Below are 13,647 nucleotides of genomic sequence, written 5' to 3' on the forward strand. Positions count from 1 at the left end.
AAGAATGCCTTGATACAGGGAATAGTTGATATGATTAGAGATATAGATGCGTATAACGCTATCCCTAGAGATGAGGTACGAGCATACGTCGGTTGGAATAAGACGACATATAGTGCTAGCTTGACGGAGAAAGAAAGGCAGCGAAGGTCTCCTACTATTTGGATTGTACCCCACCAAGGTCATCTTTGTTTGCAAGGTAATGGTCAGAATCCGAGGGCTCAGCTTGGTAAGAGTGTGTGTGTTCACACATACGTTTATACGTCCCAGAAATCTCCTCCGTTCGTGCCAGCTAAAGGCACGTATTTTGTTTGTCACGATAGAGCATACACATGGTTGCCATCTGATTTTTCTAGCACATGTTATGTGGCATTTTTGCTTCCCCCTACATACACTGCTGTTTTTGATTACCATAAGACAAGATATGGTAGAGGTGTAATCGATGTGAAAGATACTGTCGCACAAGAAGCTGGAGACTTCTTTAAGGGTTTCCTACCCTTTTGGGGTCCTATGGCTAATAGTAGGAATATTAGTCAGCTTACGAGAGTGGTTGAGGCCACTATAAATGAGACTGCAGGTGCCCTTAGCAATATTACAGCTGAACTTCAAGCGGATCGTCTTATGACATTACAGACCGTTTTGTTTTAGATATTATACTTGCAGATAGGGGTGGGGTATGCAAAATGATTCGATCTAGTTGCTGCGTTTGTATACCAGACTAGCAGCCCGTCCCGACGTTGTCCGGGTATGAATTGCTGCCGGCCAGTAGTATATTGTTTTGTAGGATTTCGTTTTGATAGCATTTCTTATCTGTGACAGACCTGTGAAACGCTCCGATTCACAGTGCACTGCTGATGCACTTAAGAGTGCGCGTTCAAGAGTGTGTGAACTCGAGTTTCCCTACTTTATTTTTCCTTGCAATATTATATAGCGCAAACTGTATGAGCACAATTTACATTACAGAAGAACACATTAATTTGTGGTAGGCGCGGGGAGACAAAGTGATTTGCCTGGAATCACAGGATGTTGAGCTGATGCCAAGATTCAAACGTAGCTCCCCAGCTCTAAAGTTTGCAATTCTAGAACTTGTGGCAGGAGGTGCGTCTAAAAGTGTATGTCGGTGCTGGCCATCATTGAGAGAGACATGTGCATTTTTCAAATCGGTGGTGAAAAAGTATGAGTATGTTGCTGGAGATGTGGGCCGCCGTGCCACAAATGTACTTACCGGGGGAGGGTAAACACCCATTATTCCGCAACTTTCTTTCCGCATACCATCACTCCGCACACTTTCATTACGAAAGTAATATGACTCCGCAATGCCATTATAAAGCATGGCATTACATTTTATATCTTTTTACCACGCATACATTTACAACGAAATTCGTTGTAAATGCATGAATGGTAAAAGCATGTTTTTTTTAATGTTTGGATAAGGTAAGTATGGGTATATGTTTTGAGGTACTGAGGTATATGTTTTGGGGTGTTTGGGTATTTTAAGGGTTCAGATATAGTTTTGGGTTATGGGTTACAGGGTTAGTTTTAGGGTTTAGGGATAGGTATGGGTTTTGGGGTACAGGGGTATTTTTAGGGTTCAGGGCTAGGTTTGGGTTTTGGGGTACAGGGGTATTTTTAGGGTTCAGGGGTATTTTAAGGGTTCAGGGCTAGGTTTGGGTTTTGGGGTACAGGGGTGTTTTTAGGGTTCAGAGCTAGGTTTGGGGGTACAGGGGTATTTTAGGGTTCAGGGGTAGGTTAGGGTTTTGGGGTACAGGGTTATTTTTATGGTTCAGGGCTAGGTTTGGGTTTTGGGGTACAGGGTTTTTTTAGGGTTCAGGGGTAGGTTTGGGTTTTGGGGTACAGGGGTATTTTAAGGGTTCAGGGCTAGGTTTGGGTTTTGGGTACAGGGGTATTTTAGGGTTCAGGGGTAGGTTTGGGTTTTGGGGTACAGGGGTATTTTTACGGTTCAGGGCTAGGTTTGGGTTTTGGGGTACAGGGGTATTTTTAGAGTTCAGGGGTAGGTTTGGGTTTTGAGGTACAGGGGTATTTATAGGGTTCAGGGCTAGGTTTGTGTTTTGGGGTACAGGGGTATTTTTAGGGTTTAGGGATAGGTTTGGGTTTTGGGGTACAGGGTATATTTATAGGCTTAAGATGGGTTAGTGTTTAAGGGTGTTGGGGTATTTTAAGGAGTAAGGGTGGGTTATGATTATGGGGTGCAGGGGTATTTAAAGGGAGTAGGGTGGACACCCGGAGCTGGAATGTACAGAACCTGGGAAGAAAAAACAATGAAATATTGGGCACAACGCTCGCTTTTTTTCCCGTAATCCCGCGCCCCGCACACGCCCACGCCCCCAACACACGCCCACAGCACATGATATGAGACATGGCATGAAGGGCTGAACGTCCACACGCCCCCAGCGTTTGTCACGCCCACAGCACACGCCCACAGCACAACGCAGACACGCCCACAGGGGACTGTTTTGCTGGCACGGTTCTTTTACCTTTTAAATGTATATGGTGGGCGTCTGAATAGCCTATGTGCTTCTGCTGCAACTGCCCTTTCCAACGCTGTATTGGGTGTTGTGATTGGTGCTGGGGTTCCTGAGATTACCCGCCTCAAAGGTTAGGGCTCTCTCTTTATTATATTAGTATGGATAATGCCCCGACAGTGTACCAAGCCATCTCTAGACTACATAAGATCTCTGAGTCTATTCATGTGGACGAAGGAGACTGGTCGTTGATGGGATGGTTATGGGAGTCCAAATGGGGATGGAAGATTCTGACGTTCCTTGGTATGGCGTTAGCTATCCTTTTCTCGTGTTGTTTATGCATCCAGTGTGGTCCCGCCATTTGTAGTCTTTGTGCTATGATTTGTGTGAGAAGACCAGTCCCGAGAGAAGTGAAGGCTAATAAGATGATGTTACAGCAACACCTTGATGACCTGATGAGAATAGATATAGACCTAGATTCAGATTGACATGAGTTTAGGTTATTGCCTACGTAATGGCAAAAGGAGGGTCTGTGGTTCTGTAATTCTCAAACCTGACTGCATTTTAGTCTTGCCCGCACGTAGGCCAGTGAAGTAGGCCCAACGAACAAGTGGCCTTGCCTTCTGAGTTCGTGCATATATTAATTTGGGTTTCTCTGACTCTGAATGAACTGCAGAGAGAGAGTAACCCTTTTCACCTGAAACTGACCTTTTGCAAAACCTGTTTCACTAGCTGATCGTTGTCTGAGTTTTTCAATCATTGTTCAGGACCTCGTTAACCTTTAGTTTTCCTTGCACATATCTTATCTTAAACAATATCTAAATGGTTTCTTTTCTTAAGACTTTCTTTCCTGTGTCATGAATCCACACCAGCCCTTCCTTAAAGGCTACATATCCCCTTTAGGAATATGCAGTATTTCCCTTTTGTAAACCCACCCCTGTCCCGTGCGCCCGCACGCTTCAAATCAGTGTGTTTGAGTGTACAGTATTTCATGCTTAATACAGGTCTTGTATTTCCTTTTTGTGTGTTTTAGGATTTGGAACTAGCGTTATTGTAACTTGTTGTTGTCATCTTAAAAATGCTTTGTGCAGGTTTCTGTGTTGTATTACAGGATTTGAAACCAGCTTTATAAGAAACCAAGCCTTCGCTTTGAGCGCTATCGGAAAACCAAGCCTTCACTCAGGGAAGCGCTCTCCCCTCATCCCTCGCACGCGCCTTTTGGTGCGCTTCAGAAGGGATCGGGGAACTTCTTTCTCGCGCACATCCTGTGTGGAAGGCGCTTTGCCTTCAGACTTCCATCGGAGAAGCTCGCGTTAGGACTTGGAACCTACCTGAAGGCTTCTCAACTCGGCAGGACTTCTTCAATGCTCCTCATCATGGCGATTCTTCCTCTGCAACCACGTTGATGACCCGAGAAGGCTAAGAAGCAGAAAGCTAAGTACTTTCATTTTATTAAAAGGCGCCCTTCGCAAGAAAGGTCAACAATAATTTTTGGAACTTTGATTCACTGAAGAAAATGCAAGGAAAGACTTTGGACATTTCCGATTTTTTGTATCTCAGGTTTCTAATGAAGAACTTTATTTAGGATTTTATGTGTGTAACGTTTTGAGCAATATTTTGATTGTGACTTTTGGCAATCCTTGTTATGAATAGGGAATTGTGTATCTTTTTGGTCTCAGCTTATCTTTCCCGAATTTAGAGGAAAAATTACCAGAACCCCAAGTCTAGGAAACAAGAAGTTAATTGCAAGTAAGTGATAGATTGGTTAGGAAGGTTTTGCGAAGGTCTTTTAATGAATGTAAAAGTAATCCGTCTTCTTTAATTTCCAGCCTAACTCAACTTGAGCATTCAAGCCCACAAGCTGACCATTTATCCTAGAAGACGACTTCATCTTCCTCTCCTATCACCTTCTCCTCCTATAAAGAAATACTGGACGAAGGCCAATATCTTACTGATCGCAGGTAGGGGAACATCTAAACTTTCAGTCTGAGCCTTTGGAGTCTTGACTAGATAGTTAAAAGATCTAGAGTAGATTAGGAGGAATCTATTGGACCCAAATAGTAAAGTCTTTGTACTTGTTGCCTCGCAGGTCGACAGCAAGAATCAAGGTTCTTCACTACGACGTCCAGTACCGGCCCTCCTCCCTAATTTCTAGTTAAATTCTTGCTGTGATCTTAGAACCAGTAAGTTTTAGTTAGTAATCAGGGAAGTTGGTCCCTTGCGTCTCTGCGGAATCATCTGCGTCATCCTAGAGGGCATCTGTGCAAGCAAGGTAAGGGACGACGTGGATAGCTTGACATCCTGAAACATGGGTTTTTGCCATGTATCGTGACTGCCATCTGGTGTTACTTTTTATGTAGGCCTCAGAAGTTAGTCTGTGAGCAAAGCAGTCTGACCTATTGTGAATCATACACATTAACCAAGGATTTCTTCGTGCACTGGAGTTAATTTCAGAAGCTGGCCTTTAACCTGGAATTGACCCTGCCAAACCAATTTCCCTGCAAGATCGTTATTTGCTTTTCCAATCACTATTCAAGACATTTGTTAACTTTTAAGTTTCTTTACGTCTCTGTTATCCTGCACATTATCTGAAACTACTTTTCTTGACTATTTCTTCATTTCATGGGTTACGCTTTCAATTAAGGGTTTGTGCGGGCCTTCCAGATTATTATTTAGATATGCCTAAATATTAACTTGTGGGTTGGGACACTGTAAAATGAGCTTTACTGTATCATGCTGTGTGATGTCATGTATTTTCTATTGGTTGAATTTTGGTGCAGGGGCGTGCATTTTAAATGTACCTTTTTGTGTATAAATAGGGATGTCTCGCCTTAGTAAAATTGAGCAGTTTCTTGAGTTGTACACCGTGTTGTATTGCTGGGATTTCTGCTACTAGCTGCAGCTAATAAATTTGATCTCTGACGCCACCTAGAAGTATTCCGTGTCTCTGTATACCAAAAATGACTGGTGTTAGACATTTTGTGGAGTTGGGTATGTCTCCACTGCTGGTAGGGGGTTGTGCTTCTGTATGTGTCACTAGTATACAGGTAGAGGGTTGTGCTCCTGTGATATGACACCAGTCCTGGTAGTGCTGTGTCACTAGTCCTGGCAGAGGGTTGCACTTCTTAGCTTTCTCCTTGGTAGAGGGTTGTGTCCTTGTATCACCAGTGCTAATAAGGAATGTGTTCTTGTGTTGTGCAAAACTGTAATGTTATAGCTCCCTGAAGCCCAGAACAGTACCTGTTTGGTGACCTGGAAAGGCGTGCCAAGCGTCCCCTCATAACCGAGATGACACTACTTTCCATGCCCTGAGTTAGCCAGCTAAAGTGGTGGTGGCAGCGTACCAGGTTTGGTGGAACATTAGTTATGACCTGACCTCTTTGCTGTGTCCGATGAGAGTACAGTCAAGTCAAACTTTATTCGGATATTCAAGTATACACAAAAGTACAATACATTAAAAAAAAAAACAAGACACAATACATTAAAAACACCCTAATAATAAAAAGATCACCATGATACAGGAACAAAAAGCCAGAATTATGGATCAAACATCGACTGTCTTGCTCGAACAGCTATACACAAAAAAGTGCTGGTGCGAAAGATAATTTCATCCTCATACAGAGTTAATATCATCAGATAAGCATTTTCCAAGCTAATGGGTTTACATTTTCTAAAATAAGGAGTTAAAAACCGATTAATATATTTCATATAAAATTTACAAAAGAATAAAAAATGCAGGACGGATTGTTCACTCATGCCATCACACGGGCAAGACAGGGAGTCAAAGTCATTATGATGGCCAAGGGGGAAACAAAGTGCAAATTTAATAGGGCCCGCCCTAAAGCGGAATAATAAGCCACGCTCCCAGTGGCTCATCGGAAGTGTCAAATATCAGGGCAGTGGTGGGATCAAAAAAGCATAAGACAAATAAGAGGAAACGGTTTTCTTTAAAGATTCCCTGTGATATGTTTCCCTAGCATAAAGTGTGTACAAAGAATTTCGCAAATCATTTTTAGGTGGGAGAACATTAACAGAAAAATTATTAAAAATACTCCCTTGATTAATACTACTAAGGCTTTTATACACTTCCGAGAGCCAGGGAATATCCATGCACTTATCACAATTCATACAATCAGTGATGATATCTTTTGTGAGTAGTGCCGCATGGTTCTTCCAAATAGAGAGCCAGAAGAGGGCTGGGCGTGCACGAACAAAGTCTTCAATAAAATTCACGCCCAATTCTTCATGGCAGACATATTGGGGGGTAGAAATAGGAACACAAAGTGTCTTTCTAAGAAACCTGTTCTCCTCATATCGTATAGGGAGGCTCTTAGCGAAGCCCCAAACCTCTGCTCCATATGTGGCAACTGGAATACATTGGGCTTTGTAAATCTTTAAAGTTGCCACTAGCGAACCTGTATATTTTGGGCGCGGTAAGTTGAGGATGGAATTAATGGCCTTTGAGAACCTACTCTTGGCATATGCAATATGATCATCCAGGAGTTGTTCGCAGCAATTAGCTATTAGTAGACCACAGCTTATCAGTGCCCACAGAAATGCAGCCCAGCTGTCGTTTTTTAGGGCCACAGGACATAATGAAAGATTTGTTAAAATTAGTTTTTAAATCAAGGGACTCCATATGGTTAGCGAACCCCTTGACCAGGGCACGTAGAGCATTCGGGGTGCGGCCCATAATCACTGCGTCATCCGCATATAATAAAACAGGTAGGGGTTTACCCATTATTTTGGGAGTGTCATGTGTAATTCCAATTAAGGTTTTGTGCAGGCCGTTAATATAGATGATAAAAAGAAGGGGGGCCAGCACGCAGCCCTGTCTTACCCCCCTGTGGACCTTTATAGCTTTAGTTACTTCACCCCCCTGGCCAATCCTCACACAGGCATTAAGATCTTTGTGCAAATAAGCTAAAAAGTGCACAAGAGATTCGTCCAGACCATAATTTAAAAGGGCTGTCCAGAGCTTCGATCTATTCACAAGATCGAAGGCAGAGGACAGGTCCATAAAAGCAAGATAAAGTGCTGATTTACGTGCAATATTGTATTTGCCTAGAATAAGGTTTAGGTTGAGACACAGTTCAATGGTTCCTACTTTATTACGGAAACCTAATTGACAGCGTTCCAAAATACCATTGTCCTCAGACCAGCTTCAAATCTTATTATATAAAATCCTACCAATAATTTTTAGGGTATTATCGATGAGGGAGATAAGTCTGTAATAGCTCGGTTGGGAGCAGTCTCCTTTCTTAAAAATGGGAACAATAATACTTGATGACCAGGTGGGAGGAAGGGGAGCGAACGTAAGATTGTTTAAGAGGAGTGGTGCCCAAATTTCCAAATTGAATTTGATAATATCAATTGGTAGGCCATCAGAGCCCGGTGCTTTGTTCCCTGCACTCTGAGTAATGCCATCTTCTACCTCTGCTAAAGTTACATCGACCCTCGGTGGTTTGGAGAAGAACACTGGAACTGACCCGGAAATTGGTGGAGCATAGAGGGTAGCGAAATGGTCCACCCATGCTTCACCTGTAATGGTACAACTGATCGGGGTCAGGAATTGACTTGAGCTTCGTAGTTCCTTAACAGCAGACCAGAAGTCGACACCCTTTCTTAGGTCAGCTGCTCTAGCTAATACATCCCAGCGGTCTTCAAGGATGTCGTTTTTCCTTTTGTTAATTATTGTCTTGTACCTTTTTCTTGCTTCTCTCACACCAATAAGGCAGATGGGTTTAGAAGACCATGCCCTGCGTAATTCTTTGTTTGCTGCTGAGCACTCAGAGTTAAACCATCTTGGGTCTGATCTAATTTCCCTTTGTGGTGCTGATAATAAGGACTTAGAGGCTGAACAAATCTTAACAAAATCACATACAGCCTTAGGATGAGGGGCCGTATCAGACAGGCATGAATTGAAGAGGCATAAGTTGTCTCTTACTAGGACACCAAACACCTCCTTTATATTATTACCCCGCCATCTGAGTCTAAGATTATCAGTTGAGGGCAATAGGTTCCTTGCGCCACACTCCCTTTCTAGACCGGTCGTGATTCCAGTCTCATGGTGACCTTGATGGGGTTGTGGTCGCCCTGGCTCATTGGAATAACAGTGCCCTCAATTAGGCGATCAGCAAGGCGGGCTGAAATAAAGAAATAATCTATAGTTGAGGAGCACCCCCTACCTCTAAAAGTTGGCACAAACTGGACATTCGATAAAAATTTCGCAGCAGTATCCAGGGCATTTTCCAGGTTATGGGAACTCAAAAAAGAACGCAGCTCGAGACCCCTTTGATAGGAGATGCCTTGCTCGTTACTCTTAATATGTAAAGGGGCATTATTGAGCCTAGCATTAAAGTCCCCAACCAACAAAATGCCACCAGCTTTCTCATAGTCTTACTTAATTTCTAGTTTGGTGATAAATGTAAATAAAGCAATAAAATTCCTATTTGGAATCGTAATAAAATCGTTATTATAAAAATTGATCCGGAAAAAAGAGACTTTCCTTTAAAAACAAATAAGGCTGGCAAATGTGAATTATCTGGGACGATCTACTTAAAACTCCCACCAGCAGCGATACTGATCCAAATAGAGAGTCCCCCCGATGGGCGGCCCGAGCTTGATTTAACAGCCGGGGAATTAAAACAATGAAACCCATTAAGGTAAAGCTCCTTGGTGGCCCAGGTCTCCTGAAACATTACAATGTCCTGTTGAAGACTAAGCCACTCTGGATCTTCTAACCTTGGCTCAAGGCCTGCTATGTTCCAGGACAAAACATTAAAATCGGTAGATACCGCACTCCTATTAGATGTAAGTTGATCTACATAAACTATCGGGAGGGATAGGGAAAGGGGAAAACACTTACACTTTCCAACGGTTGGGGGCTTCGCTGTAATTTATGCGCTTCTGAGCGCGATGAGGGCGGGATGCGGGCGGTGGCGGCTTCCGCCGAAGAGACACCTGGGACTTGTGGTCCCCCTGCTCCTCACTGGCCGCTCCGCATTGGTAGGGCTTGCGGCGGTGGGAGGGGGCCAGCGGACCTGCAACAGTGGTTTGGAAGGGCACCCGGAACAAGGAGCAAGGTAATGTCCCCAAGAAACAGTTTTGCTAGTAGCTCCCACTCCGCCGGGTTTCCGCTGTAATTTATGCGCCTCCGGGCGCGATGAGGGCGGAATGCGGCAGTGGCGGCTTCCGCCGCAGAGACACCTGGAACTTGAGGTCCTCCCGCTCCTTGCTGGCCGCTCCGCGTTGGTAGGGCTTGCGGCAGCGGGAGGGGGACCAGCGGACCTGCAACAGTGGTTTGGAAGGGCACCCGGAACAAGGAGCAAGGTAATGTCCCCAAGAAACAGCTTTGCTAGTAGCAAAGTAGTACAGTCTACTGTACTGCTTTGGTGTGAGCCCCAGACCCTTGCACTAACCTTCCATGTGCATGCCCAGTGCATGTAGGTACGGTGGATGTGCAGCACATGTGTGGTAATAGGAATCTCCATGCCCAACTCATGAGGTCGCACACTGTGGCGCACACACTGCAGACATAACCTAAACCTCACGTGGCTAGGTACGCATACACACCCGATCATGATCAGACCTGGGCACGAGATAGATAATCGTCAAATATGAATGGTAAATTACGGACAGTTTTTGTTAATGTTCCTGTATTGGAAAACGGCAAAGATTGAGGGTGGCAGCCTCTACATGGTGTTTGTGGACCTCCGGTCTGCGTTTGATTTAGTGCCACGGGGGAAATTGTGGGGTGTCCTCCAGGACTTGGGTGTACCGTCTCAGATATTGAATTTGCTGGTGAGACTACACCAGGGGAACTTTGCCCAGGTTAGATGCGGGAGGAATGGGGCATTGTCTCCTAGGTTCCCAGTTGCCAGAGGGGTGAGACAGGGTTGTGTTTTGGCACCGACCCTGTTTTGCCTCTACGTTAATGGTGTAATTTCCCACTTGGATAACGTCCCCAATAACGATGCACCAAGGTTGGCAGGCAGGAGGGTTCCAGCGATCATGTTTGCCGACGATACCCTCCTGCTCTCCAAATCCCAGATGGGGTTCCAACGGATATTGAATGGTTTTGGGGACTTTTGTCGATCCCGTGGTCTCGAGATACATGTAGAAAAAACAAAATTCATGATATTTAACCCCCCGGTATCTACACAACCTAATCCGATCCTGGGCACCGTGAGGTTGGAAATGGTCACAACATTTCAATATCTGGGGGTAACACTTCATGAAAATCTCTCTTGGGGACCCCAACAGGTGAAATCCCAATTGAAATTGTCACAGTTGGCGGGTGGTATTTCTAAAGTCTCAAATACATCGACATTTAAGCCAGTGAGCCCAGCCATGGAGATTTACAAGACACAAGCAAGGGCTGCAGCTCTTTTTGGTGGAGAGTTGTGGGGTCACTCTGGCGGGGCAGACATTGCAAAGATAGAAACAAGGTTCATAAGATGGCTGCTGACACTCCACCTAAGCACCCCGTTTCTCTCCCTAAGGCTAGACTTGGGACTGACACCCATAGAAGATGAGCTAGCACTTAAGCTGCTCAGGTTTTTGCATAGGATATGGGCAACTACAAACCTGCTAAATTACAGGGAAGAGTTAAATCAGTTATTAAGCTTTAATTGCGCAGGCAAAATTCCATGGCTGGCGTTTATAAAGCGTGATGTTTCTAAGTTTTGGGTCTGCCGGACATGTGGGACGATCCGGAAAGGGGCTGCCTCGAGGTATCGCGTAAGTCCCTTACTAGGATTTTCAAGGAGAAAAAATTTAACTCCATTGTCTGTGCCTCCAATTTGGGCACATTGACTAATTTGTTTTTAGCCTTCAAAAATTCTTATTTGTTTGAGGATTTTATGGACGTTGTCTTCCCGATTTTAGCAAGAAAGCTTTTTATCCAATGGAGAAACGGTACCTTCCCACTGAAAGCTTTTACTAGCAGCCTCCACCAACAAATCCTGTCCAGGATGTAGCTGTGACATAGAGGACGAGCTTCATGTGCTCTTCTTCTGTCCAGCCTACACTAAATCCAGGAAGTGTTGGCTGGTACCGCTATGTAGAAATCTAGGTTTTAAAAACTGTCTGTATGCTTTTAGAATTTTAAAAACCGACACATCAAGCATAATTGTATTTGCACTTTCTAAGTATTTGTTAGCTATATGGTCCAAGAGGCGCCAATTAATTAATATTGAATGCTAAAGTTTTAAATAATTGGATGCTCGTTTTTATTTGCAAATTACGCTTATTTTGTGTATAATGAATTCTATGGTGTCCTTTTATGATTATACAATTTATCTCCTTTTTACTATGCATTATTCTGCACTCTTTTATGGCCGGAAATAGCCGAAATAAAGAATTTTTGACTTGTTAATGTTAACAGTGCTCATGGTGATATATTTGCACAATTAATTTGATCCTGAGTTCCCGCTGGGACATTGACTACGAACCACAATTCTATAGGATGTGTAAGGCTGGTATTATATCCTTGTACCCCATCAATGTTCTATGTATACCTGTATGAAAGATATTATGTAAACTCACTATTGTCAAGGATCTATGTACAAACCTCCGATAAACCAATAAATAATATTAAAACAAAAAAATGTGCACTGGTTATGATGATTAATGAGACTGTTCCAGGGAAACCTTGGGACGAGGCTTGAGCAGAACACAGAATGCCCAAGGTCAGTGGGGGATTCTCAGCTGTGCCCAAGTAATTTCTAGAATTTGAAATGCGTAGAATTTGAAATGCGTAGAATTTGAAATGCGTAGAATTTGAAATGCGTATGTCCTGAAGAAAGGAATGTACATGTCCTGAAACGTGTAAAGATTAGAGGGCATTCGGTTTAGATGAACTATTCGTGGGCTAAAACTCATCTACACAATGTTGGAGCTTCCATGCTCGCTTCATCACTTTGATGAACTCTGTTGGATGTTCTGTGGTTTGATGATGTATATACAATACCATAGCATGATTACATTGCTAAAACCTTGGTTTAGGAAGGGGCTTACACCAGGCTTGCTCAGTCTGATGGATGGAAAGATAACTCCAGATCCATGCATGCACACATCCACAGAAGTACACACTCATACAGACGCACACATTAATTTGCAGACACACACACAAACCTTGTACAAATGTACAAATGGATATCTTCAGTCCATGTATGCACAGACTCATAGACACACATTCATACATACATATTCACACACAGATGCATATAAAATATCACGGACGCATAACTCCAGACGTATGCATGCACGTAACAAACTCACAGATGCACACATGTATTTGCACACTCACAAAAGCCACCAGACCTTGTGATATACAAACCCATAGGCAGGCATTCACTTATGTAGGTACTAACTCCAAGCCAATAAATCCAGACTAAAGCATACACAACCCTAAAACACGCATGCATATAGATAAGGATGTGTATTTGTATACTGGGGGGCTCAAAATCTATATATGAATATGCAGACACACACAAGCACTAATCCATGCCGAAAAAAACAGATATAGTGACAAGCAGACATCCATGTACTCCCAAATAGAACTCCAGGACCATCCATACATGAACACATACTTAGACATGTACACCTAAGCGTTAACATGCACACACACACACACACACACACACACACACGCAGACACACACACACACACACACACACATATGCACACACACATGCTGGTACGTACTCACAGCCAGATAATGCCACACCACTGCACATATACTCGAACACACACCATGCATATGTGAGTATGTAAGTACTACCTTAAGGTCAGAAGAGTAATACTTGAGGTTATTTTTTTTAGGACTTACCCTTGGCTGATTTCAGCCCCAATATCCAGGTGCAATGACTCCCGTCAGTATATTTATTTGGTGGGGACCATGACCCAGTCTGTAGTGCGACTCATTCGCCTCTGTGTGTCTTGAACTTTAAGAGGCCACACAAAGACATGGGCACAGACATATACGGAGACACAGCACTCACTGCAGCCACTCACCCTCATGGTTTTATATAGTTCCTCTTCCTTGAGTTTGGACTCCAGAAAATATACCTCCTCTTTCTTCAGGACAAGCAGCCACTCTTGAAGTTTCACCTGTAGGGATGAGAGAGCATGAAATAAGTGTAGATCTGTCGAGTGTGGTCT

General features: G+C 43.6%; 1 protein-coding gene across 3 annotated transcripts in view; it reads right to left on the reverse strand.

Moving 5' to 3' along the window:
- LOC147710155 (E3 ubiquitin-protein ligase TRIM39-like) overlaps window positions 1–13,647 on the reverse strand; it is a 99,038-nt gene that overhangs the window by 69,474 nt on the left and 15,917 nt on the right. For 2 of the 3 annotated variants that reach the window (XM_086920848.1, XM_086920849.1), the window contains exon 2: window positions 13,501–13,596. The exons of the other annotated variant lie outside the window; for it this stretch is intronic. In XM_086920848.1, the coding sequence (XP_086776974.1) occupies window positions 13,501–13,596 (96 nt within the window). The remainder of the gene's footprint in view (window positions 1–13,500; window positions 13,597–13,647) is intronic. 3 annotated transcript variants of the gene reach the window in all.

The sequence above is a fragment of the Lissotriton vulgaris genome, chromosome 5 (genome assembly GCF_964263255.1).
Source record: "Lissotriton vulgaris chromosome 5, aLisVul1.2, whole genome shotgun sequence".
NCBI classification, from domain to species: domain Eukaryota; kingdom Metazoa; phylum Chordata; class Amphibia; order Caudata; family Salamandridae; genus Lissotriton; species Lissotriton vulgaris.